At 36.9% G+C, this 26064-nt stretch overlaps 1 protein-coding gene and 2 long non-coding RNA genes across 6 annotated transcripts; 2 read left to right on the plus strand and 1 right to left on the minus strand.

Moving 5' to 3' along the window:
* Positions 1-405: 405 nt before the first annotated feature.
* Positions 406-4280, plus strand: LOC112191867 (PHD finger protein MALE MEIOCYTE DEATH 1). Of its 3 annotated transcripts, XM_040517111.1 has the most exons (4): positions 406-773; positions 1694-2012; positions 2098-3622; positions 4174-4280. In XM_040517111.1, the coding sequence occupies exons 1-3, from the start codon at positions 473-475 to the stop codon at positions 3602-3604; spliced, it is 2127 nt and encodes a 708-aa protein (XP_040373045.1). In that variant the 5' UTR covers positions 406-472; the 3' UTR covers positions 3605-3622; positions 4174-4280. The 3 variants fall into 3 exon arrangements, with proteins under 3 accessions (XP_040373045.1, XP_040373044.1, XP_024187106.1); XM_040517110.1 differs by lacking the exon at positions 4174-4280 and having other exon boundaries at positions 2098-3975; XM_024331338.2 differs by lacking the exon at positions 4174-4280 and having other exon boundaries at positions 1769-2012; positions 2098-3975.
* A 3640-nt stretch (positions 4281-7920) lies between these two features.
* LOC112195194 lies at positions 7921-10820 on the minus strand. Its single transcript, XR_002934407.2, has 4 exons — positions 10546-10820; positions 9773-9875; positions 8775-8945; positions 7921-8428 (listed from the first exon to the last, which is right to left on the minus strand). It is a non-coding gene; the product is annotated as an uncharacterized LOC112195194 (long non-coding RNA).
* Positions 10821-21413: 10593 nt separating this feature from the next.
* Positions 21414-25830, plus strand: LOC112191856. 2 transcript variants are annotated; one of them, XR_005807880.1, is made up of 4 exons: positions 21414-21737; positions 21903-23062; positions 23148-23739; positions 24940-25830. It is a non-coding gene; the product is annotated as an uncharacterized LOC112191856 (long non-coding RNA). The 2 variants fall into 2 exon arrangements; XR_002933165.2 differs by lacking the exon at positions 24940-25830 and having other exon boundaries at positions 23148-23859.
* Positions 25831-26064: the final 234 nt, after the last annotated feature.

Here is a 26064-nt window from a genome sequence, read left to right on the forward strand (position 1 = left end):
ATGATGTTATGGGCTTTATGAAGCGAAGAGCTGTAGCCAGTAGCCACTGCAGCGGGTTTTTTTTTTTTTCCTTTTTTCTTTCTTTTTGGGCATTGTGCCCCATTGTATCAAAAAAAAAAAAAAAACCCATTTTCAGCGGTCCCCATGGAAAACGTAAATGACAAAAATGCCCCTATTTGTTAACAAACCCGGCAGCCATAACCTGGTGGTCTGCATGTAATTATGGGTTTAAACCGGGGTAATTAGCATAAATTGGTTAAACTACAATTCTAGCGCGCAATTGGCCTTCCAATTGGATCCTGTTAGTGTAACTAACCAGGGCTTCTGCAACAAACTCACTCCAAAGTTGTTAAACCCTTCTCTCTCTCTCTCTCTCTCTCTCTCTCCCTAAAACCCTTCTTCTTCTTCTTCTTCTTCTTCAAGAAACAGAGTCTTGGTCAAAGAAAGATCGAATCTTGAAAGGCAAAGAATCATGTCGATGATGATTCCAAGCCTTGAAGCCTGCAAGAAGAGGAAGCGAAGGCCAAAGGTTTATGGGTTCCATTCATTTGGGGAACCCGGCTACCCGATTCTTCCACTGGGTCCATTCCGTGATAACATTCGTCTCTTTCTTCAACAATGTGCAGAGCTGGAGAGTTACAGTGTTCAGGGCATGCCCGTTTGGTGCACTCTTCTTGTTCATGACAACCGAAGCCTTGTTCTTCCTCTCTACACCATTGAAGAGAACGTCAAGACCTCCGACACCCCCTTCTGCGATTACTGCCGATGCACTGGTAACACCTCCATCTTGGTTCTTGCTTCCGTTCCTGAATTGGGTTTTTGCTCTTTTTTTGTTTAGGGTTTAGGAATTGGTCATTGGGTTTCGATTCCTGAAGTGGGTTTCTGCTGATTATGGTGTGAGGTTTGGGAATTGAAAATTGGGGGTTTTGCAAAGTCTGTGCCTTTATTCGTTGCTGTAATGCACTTCATTTGATTTGTGAGTTGGGTAATCAAGAAAAGTTTGTTGCTTTGCCTTTTAGGGAGGAAGCCTAAGTTAGAGAGCCTTGAAGCCTTAAATACAATTTATACAACTAGAAGTTGTCAATAATTATAGCAATTACATTACAATAGCACTCTATGGAGTATACAGTTGTTTTCTTTATGAGCACTCTTCTCTGTTCTGCCACTTTGTCTATTTCTTATGTGTTGTTTTGTAATGTACTTCAATCGATGTTAATGTACTTACGAACGGGAATGCATCGAGACAGTCCTGTGTTTCAGACTGCATAATGAGAATAGCTCTTGTTTGACACAGTAGTTGGGTTCTGAAGAATACACAATGAAGAAAACATCCAAGTTGCTGTTCTTAATTCTTTCATTTTTTTTCCATGCTCTGAATGAGTTACATTTTCCATTTTTCCTAAACGAGTGCCATCCCCTATGCAATGGATCATCCATGAATTGGAGGAATAATAGCCCTAGTCGTTTCAGTGTCTTTCTTTTTGGTGAGTAGTCACCAATGGTTGGTTATTCCATCTGTACTATAGTTGCTGTTCTATTTAATGAAAGTTCGTTTCCTGTAAATAAACAAATGGTTGGTTATCCAGTCATCAAGCTTTAGTCGAGTATATTTAAGTTGAAAATCAATAGAACTCTGTTAGTTGAGTGATAAGTCATTATTCTATTGTTTCTACTATATCATTTGTCATTGCAGCTTCTCTGTTCTGCCATCTTCAGCTTACTTCTCAGCTTCCTGGTTTGGACATGGCATGTTGTTATTGTTGTTTAGGTTGGAGTAACCATTTTGTATCGAAGAGAAAGTACCACATGATAATTCCAATGGATGATGACTGGAATAAGCCTTTGGATGATGGTATCTTGGATGTTTCAACCCATCTCTTACATGGGTTAATTCACTGTAATGGGTTTGCTCATTTGCTATGCATCAATGGACTTGAAGGTGGTTCTAAGCATCTTTGTGGCAGAGAGCTCATGGATCTTTGGGATCGGATCTGCATTAATCTTCGAACCAGGTAATAGAAAACCCTTATCTCATCTCCTGCTATTATATTAGTGAAAATTGAGGAATTGGTTTTGATGCTGTCATATCTTCTGCAGGAAAATCACAGTCGAAGATGTCTCAAAGAAACGGTCCATGGAACTTCGCCTGCTCCATGGAGTTGCTTATGGGCATCCTTGGTTTGGTAGATGGGGTTACAAATTTTGCCATGGAAGCTTTGGCGTCAAAGAGCACATTTATGAAAGAGCACTTGAGATACTCAGCTCATTAAAACTTGAAAAGATCATCCAAGATTTTAGTGACTTGGACCAGTATGAAGAGCTGAAGAAAATTGTTCGTTACTACAGATATTTGAGTGAAACACAGTTAGTTACTATCAAAGATCTTCTCAGATTTATGCTTACTATCAAGGCTTGCTTTCCTGCACAGAGAAACTCGCTACTTCCTACTGCAAAACCTGCAGATGTGATTGAGAAAGCAAAACCTGCAACCAGAGAATCCGTTAAGATCAAGCCTCTGATAAAGCAAAAGTCTTCAAAGTATAGGAAGTTTGCTACTGTTGTTTCTCACATGGATAGCAGATGGCCTGCCAGAAGACTAGAGTTTGCAGCAGATGTGATTGTGAATGCGCTGAAAGAAAAGAAAGAGAAGGACTTTAGAAATGGTGGGATGGCCCGGCAAGATGTGCGAGATGCAGCTAGGTTGCATATTGGAGATACAGGTTTGTTGGATTATGTGCTGAAATCACTGAACAATGTGGTTGTTGGGAATCAGGTTGTCTGTCGTTCAGTGAATCCAACCACTCGGATTTTGGAATATACGGTTCATGATCTTAATGATGGGGATAAAGTGTCTGAACCTGAGAAAGAGATGCTTCCCCTACCCCCTCCACCAGCTGCTCCAGTTCCTGGAATTGATGTTTACAGTGATGTTCTTTATTTGTATGAGCATGTACTGTTGGGATATCCAGAATCTGGATTGCTAGAGTTGGCTACACAAGCAGTATTGGACACTAAGCACTTTGTAAAGGAATGTCCATTTAGGGATGAGAAAGAGCAGTTACTGACATTGTTTTGCCAAATCTTGCCAAGTTTGACTGATAAGGAAATTGAATTCAAGAGGGAGTTGCCTCCAGGTGAGATAGTGGTAATGCCACTGGATGCAACTGTTGGAGAGCTAAAGCAGGAAGCTGAGAGTGCAATGAGGGATACATATTGTATCACAGAACAGTTTGTGGTGATGGAAATCAAAGGCTTGGAGGAATCAGATGATATGGAAGTGCTTTCTGGAGCAGTTCAATCGGGTACAGAGGTTGGAGTGAGAGGGAGTGGGATAGATTTAGACACACCGTTGAGGTACCAAGGGGGATCGGACACATGGATGGTGAGATGTGAATGTGGGGCTACAGATGATGATGGTGAAAGGATGGTGGCCTGTGATATATGCGAAGTGTGGCAGCATACACGCTGCTGTGGAATGGAGGATGCTGATGAAGTCCCACGTCTGTTCATTTGCTCAACATGTTACGTTTCACTTGTTCCGCCTAAAACTGAACCTGCAGCTAAATTTGACTGTTCCACTGCGTTTCTGGAGTGGAGACAATGAATATGGACCAGGCTTTGGGTACTAATATGCGTCTTAGAATTCTACTGCAGACTTTTTGCACACCGACGGATATGTTTTGTGCTGATAAAGACTGTCAAACTGTCAATGCATAAAGATGGTGCATTTTTGTTTCTCCAATGGTGTAGATAAGTAAATGTCATGTTGAATAGCTCATTCTTTTGAACAGATCAACAATCATCAATAGTTCAATACAGAATTCTTTTACCTCTCTCTCTCTCTCTCTCTCTGTGCCCCCCCCAAATTCAGATTGTCATTCTAGGGAAGAAAGGAAAAGATAAGAAAATTGATCAAAGTGCTTTTCTGTTCAGATTACATAAACAGTTTATGCAAAAGATAATCTGATAGATACATCAAACCTGTTTCTCAAGCAGCTTTCTTTATTTTTATCCTTTGTATTCTCCTATAGTGTACTGTTTAATATAACACATTTATATCTCCATTTAAGAGTTTTCTTTCTTAAAGATATATGTTTATTGTTTTATTACTGAATGCAACTGTTGGCTTGATAGTCATAAATCATAATTAAACAGTTTTTCTTTTTTGGCCAGAAACAACTTAACAAAAACCAGAAATCAACAAGAGTAGCTAACCAACAGGAACAAGCTTCAGGGGAACAACAACTCAGAAAAGGAGGAAGGTGGATTGGAATCTGTCCGTATACCTACATTGTTTAAGATATGTTTATATACTTGTATGTTTTCAGTGGGAACATGTTTACTGAATGCAGCTGAATGTAAGTATACAACTATTGGCTTTGTTCCTTTTAAGCAAGACACTTCAAAGATTAACCCTGCTGGCCGGAATCTAGCTCATATAGCTGTGTAAAATATCCTGAATATGTACTCTGGCATTCGTCAATATTTGCTTGCAGAAAGACAAAGCTTTCATCAGCAATAAAAGATGGAGTATAGGAGCTCCACACCACATAAACAGACCCCCGAAATGTCCTTGCCAACCGCTTAAGAGATGGAGGCCGCTAAACCTTCGGCACATATAGTGAGAAGAAGTATGGGGTGAAATACCTATCATCAGCTTGAAGATACCTATCATCCACTAAACCTATAACAATTCAGATTAAACATGTACATATACACAATAACTAGTTTCCGAACCAAATCAATGCTTGTTTTTGCTTCAGAAAAAGGGAGCTCTGAAAGGTTTTCCCTTTCGTCTGTGAAGTGAGCTCTGGGGTTTGGCGGCAACCCTCCTTTTCTTTTGCTTGTTGGGACTAGTCTGGTCACGAAGCAATGAAGCAGCTGATGAGGAAACGCTTGACATGCTCGATAAGGCCACCACCTACAAGTTTAATACGTAATTAACATATAACAATCAAGTTCAATCCAAGTATGTGTGCATCTAAAATGAAAACACATCTGTAGGCTGCAGTTTAAGTCACTGGACGAAACAAATGCTAGTTTAGCACATCTCCCAGGGATCGATTGGATTCATCATGAGATAATCAGATAGAGATTATTACGTACCTTGCAATGGAGGCAACAGTATGAGTACGGGTACGTCACCCGTCGTGTACATGTTTTGCAGGAATACTTGCTTGCTCCACCCAAATGCGGCAGAGGCTTCAGTGCTATAACCAGCGATTGGTTGGACTTGTAAGGCTGGAAACATCACGACAGTTACAGTACTATCAATTAGTAAACCTGGAACTAAAGAGAGGAACTAGCTAAAAGACTTGATATTAATTGGCATGTACCAAAATTTGTGCACAGTCCAAATATTCATCCATTTCAGAGAGTAAGACAGCGTCCTGATAAACGTGTCTGTAAATTTTTAATATGTCATGGTGGCGGTGCTGCCGGCCTGATGCCATACAGTACTGGCAACCTGAGAGATTGCAGGTGGTGCAGTACCGGTTCAACTGGTTCCCGTGAATAGGATGAGCTGAACAGCTCCCAAAGAAACTACTTTCTAAAAATCTCTCCATCCATTCTGGCTTTTCATTCATTCTGGTTTGCTGGACGACTGCTTCTTCAACCTGCAATTTACATTGATCCATCCACGTACATACGTATATTATTATTATGAACGACGAACATATATACTATCTAGCAGTGGTACAAGACCATATATTAATGGAGATACTAGGAACCCTAATCAGAGGAAATAATTCATTACTTATAGACATCTCCAACAAGCTTTATCTATTTTTTTCTTTCAAGGACATTTCGAGAGGTTGTTACAGTTGCAATAGAGAGAAATTTCCAGAGGCTTTTGGATTTGTTCTTAATTATTATTTATCTACGGTTTGTCCATTTATTTTTATTATTATTATGATTATTATTATTTTTAAATAGGGAGGCGGGATAGGCTAGGGTTTATCAGGATAATGGCATGGGTTGACATTTTGCACTCAACATTGACTATCATTGATTCCGCCTAATAAGTCCTATATCCAATGTTCTAAAATCTACCACCCAAATGTCAGCAGTGAAGAGGGTAGTATGGTTGATTGAAAAAATATATGGAAAAACGCTTAGCATATAATGAGTATTTAATTATAAATAAAATGCCATTTTAAGTATATGACTCATTGGTGATTAATTCAAATGGAATCAGTGTTGTTCAGCCAAAAACAAAAAAATGGAATCAGTGTTGAAGGAAGGAATTGTCCCTTAAAAGTACCCCCGAACTCTACCCAACTACTATCCTTCAAAACCCCTTCTTATTTCTTTCCCTGGTGATAGAATTATCACATGTACTTTATACAATTAAGCTCAAACATATTTCCTGTCGACCCCATAGAGGTGTTTCGTTTTTATACTGCTTGCTGAACTTAATGAAAGGGCTGACCTATTTCAATAAAAAAAAAAAAAAAATATATATATATATATATATATATATATATTCCCTTATTGTTAAAACTCATCTGGTAATTTATACCTCAACCATATCCATTTTTTTGTTACATACCATTCTCAACAAAAAAAAAAAAAAAATTATAAATCATAGACGTACAAAACATATGTAGCCTACAATTGAAAAAACACTTTCATGAAGAACATAATCAAGGATTTGATAATCAATGGATATAAATTAATTGATTAACTTACTCACAAGAAATACAATAGTATTTTAGTCCCATACCTGTTCCATTGACGTATTAGAAGACGGAGAATATGAACTCATCGATGCGTCACTAGTAGTAGTACTCATACTTAAAAGTTGTTCGATTCAATTTGAGAACTCAAACAAGCTAGTAAGTTAGATTCAGAATGGGAAGACCCAGAAGAACAAGAACAGGGGTAAAATACTGCAGATATTATAGCATAGGCTCATCAGAATTTGTGTGTACTTATTCATAAAAGGACATGGAGTTCACACCATGTAATTATAAAGCTGTATTAATCATTTTTTTGGTGAAGTTGACTGGTCGATGCAAACGAGGGACTCATACACAGCAAAGATGCTTTAATTTGCTTTTGGGTTAATTTCTGGATTGGCAAACATTGTTGCAAGACATGTGTTTATTCATTATGGGGGATACAGGTTTTCTAGAGAGAGAGAAACCAAAACCAATAAAACGTCATTAATTTTAGCTCTATCCTTTCTATTATCTTTCTATTAAGGAATCCTGATTTTTTTTTTTTTAAGGAATCTTGACTAGGGCTGTCAATGGTTCGTGTCGGGTCAAGGTATTTGTCATGTCGCAAGATATAAACCCAAACTCAACCCATTTACTAATCGTGTTAAAAATTTAAACTCAAACCCAACCTATTTATTAAACGGGTTATCCATTTTCAACCCGCTTAACCCATTTAATAAATAAGTCGTGTCTTGTCACTACTAGCAAAACAAAAATTACCCACAGATTGGGTAATTGAAATCTATGGGTAATAAGACTTTCTCAGACGGATTTTAGTGTGTGATGACTTTTACCCATAGTTCACGCACAGATTGAGTTACCGTGTGATTTTGGAGAGGGGGTAATACTCATCTCACACGGATTATCTTGTCCGTGTGAATATTAGACGTGAGCCCCCACTATCTTTCCATTAATATAAATTACCGTAATGGAACGAAATCCGTGTGAACAACTTTATTTCACACAGATTTCTGTGCTAAATGTGTAAACTGTATTTCACACGGATTTCTGTGTGAAATGCAATTCATACTGATTTCTGTGTCAAAATCTATAACCTTATTGACACGAATTTCCATGTGAAATTCCTATACTCTAATTCGCACTGATTTCAGTGTGTAAGAGTAACAACATTTAAAAAAAAAAAATATTTACTAATTAATTTGCAACCTAAACATAATAATACTTTTATTTCTCTACAAAAAATATATTTCAAATATTTACAATAAAATGAACAAATCCACAACTCAATCGAAAATATTAAACTTTACATAGCAAGATGTTCTTTACATTTCTAACAAAATACATTTCGTATCAAAGTAAATTCTTGGATTATAAAAAACAAGGCTGTGTATGGTTGAAGGTGGGATACCAATAAGATTTTCCCCCTTTAACAACATAATCCCAGCAGTAGAAATGGTTCAGAAAACAGAAGGCACGACCATATGTCATGATCCTATCCAGCAGTAATACTAGACAGTATCAGATATCTGTCAAATGCAAACGCACCTCAAGTCCTCAAGTGATGTGGACCCTCCACAGGGGAATACTAATGCACCCTTTCGAAAAGAGATGTCATCTGCATGGTTGCCCTGAATATTGCTATGGCTGCGAGCTTTGGTTGTGATAATTTTAAGCTCAACATAATTTTAATTTAGCTGAACCATCAAATATGGAAGGAAGCCGGTGAATAAATAGTTTGGATCCTGCATAATAAGCAAGTCGGTTAGTTAAATGATTTATAATTGAAGCAACAGTAAACTGGAAATATTGATTGGACTTAGATAGATCAACTAAACTATGGAGCACAACAGCGACTGTCCAATGTAAATGTACTACAGGACAGTGGTATATGTGAATAAGACATGTCAACATTTAATTGGCCGTCTGGTGAGGCAGCCTTAGAAGAATGCTAGTGAATAAGGTATTCATGCGGTAGATTTGTACTTTGGAAAAGAAAGATTAGATGGGAATCTTCATGTATAATATCTAAAACTTTTGCACCCATAAGTTTCATATAAGCATTAATGCCACAAAAGCAATTATTAATACCTTAATTTGATCATCAATATCCAGTATTTCACCGGCTATCACAGGTCCAGCATCCAACGCTAAGGAAAGCAATCTAGCTTACTTGTGCAACCGACTCTTCAAACTCAGTCGGCTCGGCATCCTTATCCTTATGAATCTTCTTCCTTGAGGTAAACATCTTGACAAACCTGACTACAGAAAACAAAAAAAAATGTAGTTAACATTGTGCAAGGTGTTGATTATCTCTAGGCCAGGCTCTAGAGAGATTAAGACTATCAATCCCAAACAAAAAGCAGAGCTTGAAACTCTCAATCACAAACACACAATGAAATCTAAGATGCAAATATAAACTCAAATAACTTTATCACCAATCTAAAGCTTCTTCCTAGACGAACCTAAGACATAACCAACCCAGCACATATTTCAGTCGTGGAATAAAGCACTTGCACTAAATGCATGACCACATAAAATAATATCCTCCTTTGCTTTATCAGGTCATTCAAAAAAATATTATAGAGTTAACAAAAGAGGCTTGGACGTTGCAATGAACAGCATCCCCAATAATTTAATATAACCCAGAAGGTAGAGTTAACAAAAGAGAAGTCATTAAATTAGTAAGTATGTTGCTCATTTTGATTACAACTAGCATTTTATAATAATTCAACTAAAGTATATACTATCTTAAAATGCAAGCTTGGAATTGTGCCTATAAACTTGAGGCAGAGTACAATTCTATGTCAATGGCAGCTGAAGAAACTAAAAAACCAGAGGTTGCTGCCACTTTTGGGTTAACTGGGTTAGTTTTCGTACTTGCCAGAAGGCTGATATCAAAACTCAAAATGGAAGTTACAATAAATACCAATTAGTCACAATTAAAGGTCAGTCCCTTATTCCCTTCTATAATGCAATGTATATCATTCAAATGTTTTCGACACAAGTTAACAAGTATAATCCAATAACAAACGTAAAGTAGAATCCATGTTATTTCAAATTTTCCAAGATAAAGCACAGCAAAGTACCAACAATAACGACAACTATGAGAACCTCCCCAATCCTTTTGATCGCCAACACACCCTTCTTATGCGACTTGAATCGTCTCAGAGACGGGTCTGCTGCCAAGAGCTGCACAGTTAAACGTCTCATCAGTGCCACACAATGCAAGCAGATAAGCAAGCCAACTACATTCCAAAAACCCCAATACACAGAGATGATGGGTAACAAAAACACACATTTAAGTGAAAGCAACACAAAATTTAAAAGACAAGATTGGAGAGACAATTTAAAATCCCAATATTTGTAAATTTAAGTGTTTGGCCGTGTTCAGCATGACAAGATTATGAAATCTCTACTTTCACTATTGGGTCCGCCAATCTTGGTCCAAAGTTTCACTGTCGAAACAAAGAGAAAAGCTCCTAACCCAAATCCCCAGCTTTCCTCTTACTCAATGCTCCCACATTGACCGCAAATCCGCTATCTCCAAATCAAATTGCACATCCACTAAATCAAACTGAGCTTCCTCTATATCTCAGAATTTTCTCCCTCATATATTTCTGATACAAGTATCTTGTCAGTTGCCACAAACACAAGCTTCACCTCACACCAATTGATAATCTACAATTTCACCCCAGTAAATTAACCCACCAATTAAGTACAAAGAGGATCTGGGTTCTAGGAATTTAGGACAAAGAATGGTGCATGCTGAATTCAAATCAAGCATAGCAAGATAATCTATTCTTCCAAATCAAAAACAAAATAAGAATATTACAGGTGTGGTCGCTGAGTATAGACTTACTGGGTGGGAGAAAGCTTCGAGATAGTAGCGACGATGAATTTAAGCCGCTATTTCCTCTGGAAGTCAAACAAAAACCTAAATTCGAAGATCTGAAAGGAAGCAGATGTGTATAACGCATAAGAGAAAGGGAGAGACAAAGAAAAAGAGAAAGGAATTACCCATTCTCTGTAGAATTCATACTGCCCTGAACAACCAGAGAACTTGAGAGAGAGAGAGAGAGAGAGAGTTTAGTCGGCTAAGGATAAGAAAAACTGAAAAAGGCCACAGAGAGAGAGACACCCTGTGTGGGAGACAGAAAGTCTAAAACTCCTAGAGGGGAGGGAAATTCAATTTGTTGCAAAAAAGTGAGCGGGAAAAACATTTCCGTGTGAAATACATTTACATTCACTACAGATATCCGTGTGTATTTATCTCGATAAATCAATAGCTGTCATGTTAATTGTCATTCGATTATTTACACGGAAATTTGTCTCTAGTCTCATTTTTCACACGAAATTTTGTAGCTAATTTTTCTCTTCACACGGATATCCATGTTAACATTTCACACAGATATTCGTGAGTTACTCATTTCACACAGAAATTTGTACCAAAAACTAATCGTAACGGAAATCCGTCCCTCCATAATTCACATAACATAAAAAATTAATGATTTCTAAATAAACTAATTTATAATAAGTACAGAAATTAATGTGAATTGATATTCACACAAATAACCGTGTGAAAATGTTTTAGTTTTCACACAAACATCTGTTATTGTTGTTTATTCACATGGATTTCCTTGTTAACATTTCACACAAATGTTTGTGTGTTACTCATTTCACACAGAAATCCGTATCAAATACTTATTGTAACGAAAATCCGTCCCTCCATAATTCACATAACATAAAAAATTAATGATTTCGAAATAAACTAATTTATAATACATACATAAATCAGTGTGAATTGATTTTCACATATATATCCGTGTGAAAATGTTTTAGTTTTTACACAGATATCTGTTACTGTTGTTTATGCACACGGATTTCTGTTGATATTGTTATTGTATAAATTATTGTGGGCTCAATTATGCTCATTTCACACGGATTTCTGTTAGTATTTATATTTTGCACGGATGTCTGTGGCTTTTAACTACAGTAAATCCGTGTGTGTTGTTATTTTGCTAGTAGTGTGTTAGACAAAATGACTCATTTAAGCGTTAACAATGGGACCCATTTAACTAAAAAAAGTCATATATTGATTAAATTCACTAAAAACTCCACCAGATGAAGAATATAAATAATTATATATAATTCATAAATAATTAAATCCAATAATTAAAAAGTAAAATATTTCAAATTGTCTAATCCTATGATGTCTAAAATTTCAAAAAGAAACATAACACAGTCGGGTTATACGGATTCACTTCGTGTTGGCGGGTTGACCCGTGGCCGACCCATTTATTAAATGGGTCATGGCGGGTTGACCCACCGCCGACTCGCTTTTTAATCGTGTGGGTTCAACCCGCTTTATTTCGTACGGGTTTCGAGTCGTGTTATCGGGTTGTGTCGGAATTGATAGCCCTAATCTTGATCTGTAGCTAGCGTATTCAAACCTATAGAAATGAGACTCTTTTCCATGCATGAATTTCAGACCTATAGCTAGCCCTTAGTTCCATGTCAATGTCGTACACATAATTCAACTTTGGAAATAGCGATCCATGTACATATTTATTCTATACTCGTATTTGTTATTAGAAATTTAGAATTAACGTTGTGAATATGTTCCATTTAAGTTGATTGATTTGTTAAACTAGCATCTATTAGTAACTAAAAATCTAAATTCAAAGTTAGTTTTACATCAGAAGTTCGATTCTTCTAATATAGTCAAATATATATTTTTTAAATAGTAAGTTTTACTCGAGTAATTGTTTCATAATGTGGAAAATGGTTCTTGAATAAAAAATAGGATGCTGCTATTCACACACCCCCCTCTATTTTTCTATTAATTTAATTTAATTTTTTTTTAAAAATTGCCCTAACTACCCTCCTTTGTAATTATGTTTCTTTTTCTTTTTTCTATTTGGCAAGTCAGTCATGAATCAAACATCATTATACAATAAATCAACTTTTTTCACCTATATAATTGAAGAAAAAATAATACGTTCATTAAGTAGAATGACCTATAAGAGAAGAAATATGTTTCCTAGGTAATTAAGTTCATCAACAGAATCAAAATTGCAAAGTTTGTCCTCAAAATTAGACAAGGAATTTAGATTTATTTATTTTTTAATTCTGGACAACAGTTTTTTCCCCATCCCACCCATGATGTTAGTGAGATTTAAACTCATGATCTCCACAGTGGTCATGGCTCACTGGCATTTACAATTTAGATTCAGTTGGATGAACGTAATTACCTAGGAAACATATTGCTTGTCTAATACATGTCATTCCACTTAATGAACATTATTTTTCCTTCATTTATATAGGTGAAAAAAATTGATTTATTGTATAATGATGTTTGATTCATGATTGACTTGCCAAATAGAAAAAAATAAAAAATAAAAAGAAACATAATTATAAGGGAGGGTAGTTAGAGTAATTTATATATAAAAAATTGAATTAAAGTAATAGAAAAATAGAAGGGGTGTGTAAATAGAGAAAATGAGTGTGAATAGCACCATCCTTAATATATTGTCATATTCCCATAAAAAAAAGATCCATAATATATAATTGAAAAGAACTATCTTTCTTTATAAATTAGGAGTGAAGTCTACACATGAATGCATATGCACCGAAGAAATAGTCCCTCTCACAATGTCTCGACCTAGCAGAGCTCTGCTAGGGTTGGGAGAGCGCCGCCCTCGGGCTTGGCCTCTCTGCACCTCTCTCCGTCCTGTATGGAGTGAATCTACGGCATCTTCTTTGGGGGCTCCTAAATCAAGATCGGCTACCACCGTGTCTTCTCTGTCGCAGATTCCTTCTGTGCCATTGTGGCTGGTAGGTGTGATGCCCTGTGTCCTACCAAAATTTCTACCTCTTGATGGTGGTGGCTCGCTTAGGCCGAGACGCGCAAGGCTCAAAGGTCCAGGCACGTTGCTCGAGGCGGAGGCAGTTCCGTTTCAATCATGGCAGAGGGGATCAGATTTTGTGATCGGGTCAGGTCAATCTCTTTTCGGGTCTTCTCTCCATGGATGGCAGTACCACCATCGAGGACGTTTTCTAGATGCTCAGCGTCCGTTGGTTGTCTGGCTACAAATGGATCTGCTGTTTGGGTGGTCCGACTTTCGAGTCGTCGACGCTGGCTTGGATGGATTGATTGATTCACACCCTCGTTGCCAGCAAGTTGAAGGCACGGTGGATGCCGGCGTCCTTTTTCTACGTGGGTTATCTGGTGGTAAGGGGGTCAGGAGATCTCTGGTTCCGTGGTGCAGGGAGACCGGAGGCGTGGTGGCAGTTTGGTGCGGCGGCTGCAGGATCACAACTTTGGCTGGCAGGGCAAACCCTAATTGGGTTGGGGCTTTGGCCTATTTTTCTGACTTGGACTTGGGCCCTAATGGGTTGACTAAGGCTGTAGCTTGTGGGCTTATTTTGTTTTGGATCCGGATTTGGGATCCTGGTGGATTTCTTATAAAAATTTGGGATCCAAGTCGATTTTTGTCTATATGCCTAATTTTTTTATTTTTATTGGGATCAATACTCGCGAGGAACTGCAGGGATTATTAGTTTGAGGTTGTCAGCGAGTCTACTGATAGATGCTATGGAAAATTTTATTGTCAGTATATTATTAGTTTACTCCCCCCTGAGCTTCACTCAATAGGTGGAGTGGTATTGCGTTTAGCGGTGTCTCTTTCTGACGGCCCCACAGGGGCGGGTCACTGTGTAATATTGTTTTTTCTTATTGAATAAAATGGCTGACCTCCTTCTACTCAAAAAATGAATGCATATGCACCTAAATAGTAGATTGGTTCCATTCAACAATAAACCCACTTCCTACAGTTGTAGATAACTCTAGATAAGGCTAATTAAACTAGCGTAGTACCAGATGAAGCTAATTTATCATTATATTAAACTTGTATATTTAATAAACCGATACATACACGAGTAACAATAATATTTATTAAGAAATGCTAGCAACCTTCTCTCATCTACCTTCCCTTTCAACCTTCCCCACTTGTTATCTGCCAAGTGTCTTCTAACTTCACTCAATCCTATAAATTAAATGCTGTGAAAATCAATTTTTGTTTCTTCCAAATTTACCCATAATTAATGCAATATTTCTTTTATAATTAATGAAAAGATCTTAAAATTTACATTATTCTTTTTCATTCATTTCTCTTCTTCTCACCCTTTCTCTGAACGTTTGTGCTCGTTCTCTCCCTCTTGTCATTTTTTTTTCTGGCTCAAACCTTTAAATAACGAAGCATAGGTATAATCTCTCCTAATATTTGAGCTAAATTCTTCACATTGTTTTTCTGGAATGGAAAAAGGTCTCTAGGTTCCTCTTCTAATACTCTTTATTTGTTGAAACCCAAATTTTTCAGAAATCTTATGGATCAAATCATTGCTATATAAATATTAAAATTATTGACCAAACTCAATTCATGTCCTCCTATGCATTTCAATTGAAGTGATTGCTAGTCTGCCTTCATAGATTCCAAAACCCATAAACCAAAATTGAATATATATATATATATATATATATATATATATAGAGAGAGAGAGAGAGAGAGAGAGAGAGAGAGAGAGAGAGAGAGAGAGAGAGAGAGAGAGAGAGAGAGAGAGAGAGAGAGAGAGAGAGAGAATTAGATTTTGGGTTTCTATCAACGTAGATATATAGTTATCAAGTTTTGAAAACTCTTTCTAGGTTTGTATTGAACAAAAAGGAATGGGAAAAAAATAAAATGAAAAAAAAAATAGAAAGAGACAAAGAAGTGGAGGTGTGGAACAGAGATAGAGAGAAAAAAAAAATAAGGAACTCTTTCTAGGTTTGTATCGAACAAAAAGGAATGAGAAAAAAATAAAATGAAAAAAATAATAGAAAGAGACAAAGAAGTGGAGGTGTGGAACAGAGATAGAGAGAAAAAAAATAATAAGGAACTCTTTCTAGGTTTGTATTGAACAAAAAGGAATGGGAAAAAAATAAAATGAAAAAAATAATCGAAAGAGACAAAGAAGTGGAGGTGTCTTTTCATTTTGAGTTACCATCAAAGTGATCAAACTTTGCAGACCTAGCGCTCTGCTAGGGGAGAGAGCGGCCGCCCACGCGGTTTGCTTCTGAATCTTCCTCCATGAATATGGAGGATTTGGGTGACTCTGGTGGTGTGGTAGGGATCTGGCATAGAGGCGAGGGTTGCTTGGCTCGTTTCTCTTCCATGTGCCAGAGTTACTATTGTGATTCTCGAGGCTATTGGAGGATCGGATGGTGGAATCGCTTTCCAATTCTAGTGGTGGACGAGCGTCATACGGTGCAGGCGAGTCTTGGTCGCATACGGCGGATCTGGATTCGCGTCTGGAAGGTTGATATGGGCGACGTTGGGCGGTGTGAGACGGGCGACAGAGCGCTGGATGCTGAGCCGATAGGTTGTAGCTCTCCCAGGCTGCAGATGCTGAGTGACGGCGTGGTGCAGATTGGTCTGAAGATCCGGGTCGGATCTGGGGCTAGGCCTGGATCTGGGTCAGGGGCCGGGTCTGGATTTGGGCTTGGCACTGGGCCTGGATCTGGATTTTGAGGTTGATTGTTTTTTGGTTTTCATCTTTTTAGTTCATAGGTCACTTGGGTGGAAGATTGATCTCTGTTTGGCGTATTGTTTACGTGAAAGATGTTTGGATGGTCACATCACCAGTTACATTGTTAGAAGATTTCCCTTTCGTGGACGGTCACACTATCAGTAACATAGGTGGAAGATTGTTCTCTTTTTGACGTAAGATGTACGAGGAATCTGCTTGGTCGGTCATACCACTGGTTACTTTGATAGAAGATTAATTACCCTGTTATGGTTGGTCATACTATTAGTAACTTTTCACATAGCACGGTTTACATCCGATGCGTCCTCAGATGTATTTTTGCATCCAATCGTATCTTTGCTAGGTTTTATGTTCATTGCTTTATTTTCGTATCTTTCATTTATGATGTAGTTTCTACATCTGTCTTTTGTAATCTTTCTTATTATTAATGGAGTTGACATTTATTCTAAAAAAAAAAAGGAGGTGGAATTGTGGAACTGTGATGCCCCGGAAATTCGTAATTATTTTCTGAGGATTTTCCGGAATTAATTTTGTGTTTATTTGACGGTTTCGTGGCTCGTGGATGGAGAGGAAGTGTTTCGGACGAATTTCTATTCGGAAAGTGTGACTTTAGGGGTGGCGCAAAGGTTGACTTTTTATTTGTTGGGATTCTCCGAAAACTTTCTTCACGAAAGTTGTAGGGCGCGTCGATACGAGTTCGTGGATATGTGGAACGCGAGAATCAGAGTTCGTATGAGCAAGTTATGGCCATTGGAAGGAATTTCCATTTTGGTATAAATAGAAGTTTCCCAAGTTGGAAACTTACTATTTTCATTTGGTTTCCTTTTCCGGAAACTATTCCTTTCTCCCTCTTCTCTCTCGTTCGCACTTTAAGAATCGAAATTATCCGGCTGACCCGACCCGAACCCGGACGATTCGACCCGACTTTTCCGGCGAATTGCGGTGGTCTCTGGCCACGAAACTTTCCAGATTAGTTCGTCTCCTCCGTCTGGTCGTCCCTGTGGTGTCCTCTAGCACCGATTCTCGGTGGTGGCGGCGGTAGAAGGCGGTGCAGGTTGGCGTTTTCGGACCCGGTCGGAAATCCTTGTTCCGACGTCGGCGAGGCTTCAAGTCTTCTTGGTTGAGCTCAGAGCAGCCTCTTTGATCGATCCTTGGTGGTTGTTTGGATCGATTCACGTGAAACTTCGATAAACTCGGATTGGATAACTCTTCACGGCTTGTGAGGTAGTTTTCGATCCCTTAAGCTTGTTTTCTGACTTCGAGCTAGTTATGAGAATTCACAAGCATGCTTAGATGAAGAACTTTGATGTTGGGAGTTTTGTGAAATATTGAGTTTTGGCCGGCGGCGGTGAGCCACTGTTTTTGGCAGCGTTCCGGCCATGTATGGGACTATTTCTGGTATTATATGTCTTATACTCATCGATACGAGCGTTTCGATATATAATATGCAAATTTTGGAGTTCATTTGGAATTGTTATGATTTTTGCTGTTTCATACCTATCGATTTATTCTATCCGTGAGAATTTGAGCGTCCGATCGACTTGTGGTTTGGTCACATCGATTGTGGACGTATTCCGGAGACTTTGGGAGGTCTCGGATGTGGTTTCGCCTCGATTGGCGCCACTTTGGGGATTTAGTTCAAAAACAGGGATTTCGGACTTAATTCGTTTGTGAATCGTTACTGATTTGAAGTCATTCGTGATTAGGTGCTTCTAAAGGTGAATTGGACGAGTTGTTGGTGATAGTTTTGGTTCGGTTCTGTATTGAAGACGCAGCAGGAGTTCGAGGTGAGTAATCTCACGAAGTTCATTCACAAACGGGTTGACCTTATTGTTTTGAGAGTTATTTAGTTAACTGCAAACTATAGTTGGTATTAGTGGCCAGCCTGAGTGAATGACCACTTATATATATATTTACGTGGAATATGTATATTCTTGTGGGTTGATGAGTGAATTGAAGCAATAGGTATTGATGGGTTTCATTCTATTGTTTTGGGGCTTGACTTTTCGGAAAACATTGTGTGGGAATTGGGAATTTCTATTGTTTTGAAAAGTGTCAAGATTTGGTGTGAGTTGCTTTGATGTGATTTGAATGTTTTGATCTAACGACTGGGGGTCGGAAGATCTGAGAGTCACAGGTTGTGATTTCTCCTTTTGGTTTGATTTAATGTTTTGATCTGATGACCGGGGAGGTCTGATGATTGGAGGTCACGGGGTGACATCTCCTTTTGTGTGAGTTGAGTAACTTTTGGGTCCTGAGTGACCATTTTGAAAGGTTTTGATCTGACGACCTGGTAGGTCTGAGGATTTGGGGTTGCTGGGAGTAACCTCAGGCATATATATCTGGACTTCACACCTTTGGCCGAGTTTGTGGATACGATCAGTTAGAGCTCTAGTCTGTTGCCATAGTACATCATGGGGGGTAGCGGGGAGCTATCTGATGCTCATGAGTACGTATTTTTAAAAGGGAGTTTCGGGGATTCTTTCTTTTAAATGTCCTGGGAGGACTTGTTTATCATATTTAATTGTCAGAGTTTCAATTATTATGATTTTGTCACGGGGTGACTTGTGTTGATTTGAGAATGTGTTTTTAAAAGGGAGTTTCGGGGATTCTTTCTTTTAAATGTCCTGGGAGGACTTGTTTATCATATTTAATTGTCAGAGTTTCAATTATTATGATTTTGTCACGGGGTGACTTGTGTTGATTTGAGAATGTGTTTTTAAAAGGGAGTTTCGGGGATTCTTTCTTTTAAATGTCCTGGGAGGACTTGTTTATCATATTTAATTGTCAGAGTTTCAATTATTATGATTTTGTCACGGGGTGACTTGTGTTGATTTGAGAATGTGTTTTAAAAGGGAGTTTCGGGGATTCTTTCTTTTAAATGTCCTGGGAGGACTTGTTTATCATATTTAATTGTCAGAGTTTCAATTTATATGATTTGGTCACGGTGTGACCTTTATTGTGATTTTTGGGGAATGCATATTGAATTGTCAGGGTTTTCAATTAATATGACTTATCACGGGGTGACTTATATTCTTTTCTTTTGGGGGAAAGAATGTGCTGTTTTGGGAAAACAGAGTGTGTGATTCTTTTTACGAGTTGATGGGTTTCCTTGTTAGGCGAGTTGTGCATGTGTGGTTTTGAGTTACTCATACGGGCTTGCAAAAGCTTACCGGGTTTGTTGTGTGGCAACCCGGTGCACCATTCAAATGGTGTAGGGGTTAATCCTGCAGGTTAGGATATTCGAGATTGAGGCAGCGAGCTAGCAGCTTTATAGTAGGAAGCCACCTTTGTGACTTTACTTTTGATAAGGACTTCTGTTGTATAATTACTCTGAGCAGCCTTTACGTTTTATTTTGTTGTTGACAATTTAATTTGTAAGCTTGTGTAATATATAACTCTTTGGATGCAAGTGTATATTAACTTTGAGGGTTCAGGACATCAATATGTGTGTAAGTTTAAGGGAAAAAGATTTCAGGTATTTTGTATTGATGACTGGACGTTCACGCATATATAATTATGAGGTTATATATATCGATTTTCATATGTGTAAAATCAGGGGCGTGACAGGAACAGAGATAGAGAGAAAAAAAAATAAGGAAAAGCAAGTTATTGCATTAATTATGGGCAAATTTGGAAGAAACAAAAATTGATATTCAGAACATTTAATTTATAGGATTGAGTGAAGTTAGAAAACACCTGCCAGATAACAAGTAGGGAAGGTTAAAAGAGAAGGTAGATGGAGAACGTTACTGACATTTCTCTAATTTATTTCTGCATTACATACACAAGTCCCCTAATATGTTAATATATTATTAGCAACAGTCCAATATTACACGGCTATGCTGGCTATTTCATAGAATAAATTATAAAGCAAATTGGTTAACCAAAAAAAAAAATATGATTAATTTCAGTTTACCCCCCTGAGGTTTGGGGGTGTCATCATTTCACCCCCTCTACTTTCAATTTTGAATTTTTACCCCCTAAACTTTTCAATTTCAATCAGTCTTGTCCAATTTTTACTGTTCCGTCCAAATTGGACGTTATGTTTGACTTTTGAGGACTAAAATGGTCATTTCAACATAAAAAATTAAAAAATAATTTTTTTTCTGTTTTTTTTTTTTTTGTCTTCAACTTATACACCACAAATTATAATAGGTTTATAAAAACAAAAAAAATATTCTAGGTGGTTGAAAGTTGCTAACTGGTCTACGATATTTTTAATATATCTTCGATAAAGTGAAGAATTTTAGGATATATCCCCAATAAAGTGAAGAAATATCTGTGTAAAATCATTTTTGGTCTGCGATATTTGTGATATATATCCAATATTTATCTGTAAATAAATATCTGTAAAAAATGATTTTACACAGATATTTCTTCACTTTATTGGGGATATACATATATTTACAGATAAAGTGTAAAATCATTTTTTTTACAGATATTTCTTCACTTTATTGGGGATATATCCTAAAATTCTTCAATTTATTGGATATATATCACAAATATCGTAGACCAAAAATGATTTTACACAGATATTTCTTCACTTTATTGGGGATATACAGATATTTATTTACAGATAAAGTGCAAAATTATTTTTTACAAATATTTCTTCACTTTATTTGGGATATATCCTAAATTCTTCACTTTATTGGAGATATGTCACAAATATCGTAGACCAGCGAGTGACTTTCAACTACCTATAGTATTTTTTTGTTTTTATAAACCTATTATAACTTATGGTGTATAGGTTGGAGACAAAATAAAAAAAAAAAATAAAAGAAACAGAAAAAAAGAAACTAAAAAGCAGAAAAAAAAAAAAAATTTTAAATTTTTTTTTTTAATGTTGAAATGACAATTTTAACCCTCAAAAGTCAAACTTAACATCCAATTTGGACGGAACAGTAACAATTGGACACGGCTGATTGAAATTGAAAAGTTTAGGGGGTAAAAATTCAAAATTGAAAGTAGAGGGGGTGAAATCACTCACCCCCAAACCTCAGGGAGGTAAACTAAAATTAATCCAAAAAATTATAGAGCAAAATTGAGCAGCGTATCTCCTCTTTTTTTTTTTTTTGTGGTCGGTAAAACACATTCATTAAAGCCAACAGGCAAAGTGGGAAAACCCAACAGATACAAGGCAGTTGCCTATAAAATGCAGAGACAAAGGACAGGAAAAGATAAGGAGAGCCAGGGAGCCTATCATTCCTGAGCACAGTACTAAAAAGAGAGGTTGGGAGTTGATTCACCCATTCTTCCGAGCTCAACCTCTGTTTTGCAAGCTTGGCTGTAGCATCAGCTGAACTTCTCCTCATCTTGAACAAGCCAGATTAAGTAGTGTGTGTCCAGATTTGGTATTGGAAAACGCCTCTTCAAGTTTTAGCAGCTCAAGGTCAAAGCCAAATGCCGCTTCTGATGTACGTTAAGCGACGTTCAGCTACTTGATTATGCTCCAACCATAGTTCTATGGTAATTACAATTTACAATTAAGATCAATTAATGATACAACAACCCAATATATATACAAGTATATGTTTCTTATTCCAGATATTAGTTAATTTCCAGTAATATAAACCAATAGTGACTGAATGCCATGGTACTTACCGTTTGTCCCCTTTCTTCAATTTGCTGTAGGAAGTTAATTGACATCAAACTTGAGCAACATATCCAAGAACTGACAGAAGAAGTGAAAAGGATGCTAATGGCTCCAGTTATAACAAGCTTCAGAAAGATTTGACATGATTGAAAACAATCAGCGTTTACTCATTTAGGCATGTCCTACCATTTGAAAATGAGATCAACGAAATATTGAAACAAGTCGATCTACAACAGTTCTTACGGTAGTGAAGTTCTGGAAAATGATAATTATCTTTACACTACAGCTCCCCGTTTTCGATTGCTCAGACAAAAAGGCTACGACGTTTCCTGCGGTAAATTTGTCATTCTTTCTTTCATTAATTTCTAATAGCACTATATAAAATAGCTTTTATCTGTTTACTATGTACGTATATGCGCATGTACTAACTGAATATATCACATTGCGCTGTCTAATGCATTATTGGTTGGTAGTATATATATATACGTAGACATGTTCAACAAGTTCAAGGAAAGTAATGGGACGTTTAAGGAATTTCTTATGAGCAATGTAGTAGGACTATCAAGTTTGTCTCTGAAGCCACTCATCTTAGGGTTCATGGAGAAGACGTAGTTGATATATGAGGCACTAACCTTCACCATGACTCTTCTTGAGTCTGCAGCACACCGTTTGAGCTCCCCGTTATTGAAACAAGTAACTCATGACTTATATCAGCCACTTTGGAAGAGCTTTTCAAGGATGGAAGCGACGTATTTCCTACTACATCGGTCGATCATTAGAAATTCCATAAATGTACGTCCCATTACTTTCCTTGAGCTTGTTGAATATATCTACATGTATATTACCAACCAATAATGCTTTAGACAGCAATATGATATAACCAGTTAACATGCGAACGTACGTACATAGCAATCTGTCTAGTAAACAGTTAAACTTTTAACATATAGTGCTATTAGAAATTAATGAAAGAAATAGAATGACAAATTTACCGCTCAGGAAAAGTTGTGGCTAGCCTTGTTGTCTTTTTTGAACAATTGTAGCCTTGTTGTCTAAGCAATCGAAAACGGGGATCAGTAAAAGGTCACCATCACACAATGATGATTCACACAATGAAATTCTGCTGACTCGTGCAAAGTTGGATCTCCACCATGTGCAAAAAATCCATCAGAATGAACTTGCAAGTGATATTAATTACAAGGTTAACTTACTATTTTGATCAGTTACCTTTTAGTTCTTACAATATGTTACTCCTTCTTTATATAAATATTTGTAATTATTTTCAGGTGTTGGAAAGACTTGGACGTTGTAAACAAGCTACTTTTCGTAAGAGACAGGAGAATTGTTTTGCCCTTCTTTGGGAGTCTATTTTGAACTTGAATATTCGTTTGCTAGGATGATAGTATGCAAATATGCATGTTTGCCTAGCGACAACCGCCGGCGGTTTGGTACTCTCATTCGCAATTCAAATTTCAAGTTAAGGCTTACTTCCATGAAGCCAAATCGTTGAAGGCAAAACACATGCACTCCAACAATAGAAGAATATATCTCAGTAGAAGGCGATGCATCCTTCTTTACTTCCATCAAACCAAATGGTCGAAGGCAAAACACATGCCCAAATTTTGTCTGAGCTGTCTGGATTATAGCTTAGACAAAATTTGGGCCCAAAAAGTCCCAACTATAGGTATATTTGCCATAAGCCTATAGTAGCCCAAAGGAAAAAAAAATTTATCTAGTTGCCAGCCACTTGGTTGTAATTTGAAGAATCTATTCGAGCCCTCGAGTCCAGTTCTTCTTCCTACAGTTCCTTTCATTGCAGTCGTCTTTTACGGCTTTCTCCATCCAATCTTACAGGCTTTGTTTTATGATTTGCTTATGGTGAGGTATTTCTTTTCTTTTTTGATCAATTCTCTCTTGATTGGTTTAATGAGTTTGTTGATTATGCATTTTTACCTTTGGATAGTGGTGATTGAACCCAATATTTTCTGTTTTCCTTTAGATAATGTTCGAAGAGCTTAGATAATGATTGAACCTAATATTTTATGTTTTCCTGTAGGTCTACAAAAAAGTCTAATCAACCTTAAAGAACCTAGATTTATATATATTTGTTGGTGGGAATCAATCATGAAGCAACCTAACATTAGCTATTAGGTTTAGATAATTTTGAAACAGGGTATTCTAATTGAATAGTTTATCAGAGTAGCTGACAGTTTTCTGTATCGTCTTTGATGTTGATAACTTGATATTAGTTGTTCTTGACTTCTGGTTAGTATAACTTGGGCTCCTGTTTGATTAAGAAAATTAAACCGAATTAAGAAAAAGATTAAGGATTTGATATGCTTGTTATTTGATTCTTGCCTATTCTATGTAAAATTGAGTTTTTGGGAATACTCTTGTATTTTGCTATGCATATCGACCTGTTCTATTGCTTTTGTTTGCAATCTTGATTTGAGGTTTTGTCCTCAAGATTTTATATCATATGATATGTTTGCTCTAGATATGGAGTGTGGGTATTTTCTAATGGATATCTAGAGGGATCCAAGATTTTTTCAAGACAAGTTCTGTGACTGATTTGTGTTGGCAGTTAGTTGAATCAAGAAAGTCAGCATTTTTTTCTATGATATATAGACTGATTTGTCTTGTGCTAACTCTACCAGTATCTGCAGTAACAACAGAGAGAGCATTTTCATCTATTAACATCATAAAAACAAACTTCGAAATAAGATGGAAGATGAGTTTTTTGATGATTTGATGGTTCTCTACATTGAAAAAAAAATTGCCAATAATATTGATAATGATTATGTGATTGTTGAGTTTGAAGTAAGTGGGTCTCGGAGGATACGATTTAGATAGTTTATTGTTGTTTTACAACAAATTTATTCTTGTATTTTTTAATTTACGGGGTTTGGTTTTATATCTCCACCATTGTATGTTTTGATTGAAAATAAAAAGGCGTGAGAATGCGCCTCCTACTGAGTTCCAAACCTCAAAAAAAAAAAAAAAAAAAAATCTAAAATTTTTGTGCACTTATAATTAGCCTGACCCATTTTTGGATTTTGGATCCGCCACTGACCACAGCCTTTATCGGAATGGGAGCTCTAGTTACAAAAGACTCCATGGATTGGGTGTTCAATGACCCCAAGATTCCAATGGCTACATCTGTAATTTTCAGAATCCTGAAGGACATAATTGGCCACAAGGTACTTTTAATTTATGCTGTGCCTAAAACTAGAATAAGTTCTATATATATGCATATGAATCTATCTTATAACCTTATAACTGCATCTACGTAGTTTGAGCAAAAGAGAGAACACCATGCCTCATTAGTGGAATATTGCTACATGAATCAATATAACGTCACAGAAGAAGAAGCGAAAATCGAGCTAACCAATTAAGCAAGTCAATGATTCCTGGAAAGACTTGAACCAAAAGTGGCTCAACCGCCACTCCAATACTAGTATACTACCATTCACATGCCTCTATTGCTAGTAATTCTGAATCATGCACGTTTGAATAAACTTCTATACAAGAATGAAGATGTGTTCACTCATCCTAAAACATTGCTCAAGGGTTTTGTAGTTTCTCTCTTTATGGAACCCATGCTTGTATAATTAAACCTAAAGACCACATTTATACTAGTATATGATACTAGTATATGACATTATGACAAGTGACTTTGGTAATGTAGTAAAAGGGATTTGTAGCATATATAGGAGGCCACATAGGTTTCTTAACCGAGAGTATTTGTAAAATAATATTTCTAGAAAAATAGAAGAAAAGAAAATCCAAGTGGGACGACTAACATCTCATTAATTGTTGTTGATGAGGTTCTTTAAAGTCGTTTGATGGTACACACTGGTTGCATTGTTATGTAAATATAAATTCGTGCTTATGTTCTGCAATATGTGTTATTTAAAGTCACAGCATGGTATATCCAGGGTTTAGACTAGAAAAGTAGAGACTAGCTCGAAATATTATCAGTATTGAGCACTGAAATATTGAACTGTTGAAGAATATTGACATTTAGTGTGCCTTGTCAAATTAGGATTAGTTTTATAGTTGTAATATGAGAGATTTCCTACTCCAAGTAGAATAGGAATCCTTGTACTCCAAGATCATGTACTTTGTAATCTCTATATATAGGGCTCCTATTATCAATAAATACACACAACTATTCTGCCAATTCTCTCTTTGCTTTCAATA

The sequence above is a fragment of the Rosa chinensis genome, chromosome 3 (genome assembly GCF_002994745.2).
Source record: "Rosa chinensis cultivar Old Blush chromosome 3, RchiOBHm-V2, whole genome shotgun sequence".
Taxonomy (NCBI): Eukaryota; Viridiplantae; Streptophyta; class Magnoliopsida; order Rosales; family Rosaceae; genus Rosa; species Rosa chinensis.

Coding starts and splice junctions, on each gene's coding strand:
- LOC112191867 (XM_040517111.1), top strand. CDS start 473: ATGTCGATGATGATTCCAAGCCTTGAAGCCTGCAAGAAGAGGAAGCGA. Junction 774..1,693: donor CGATTACTGCCGATGCACTG/GTAACACCTCCA, acceptor TTGTCATTGCAG/CTTCTCTGTTCTGCCATCTT. Junction 2,013..2,097: donor TGCATTAATCTTCGAACCAG/GTAATAGAAAAC, acceptor TATCTTCTGCAG/GAAAATCACAGTCGAAGATG.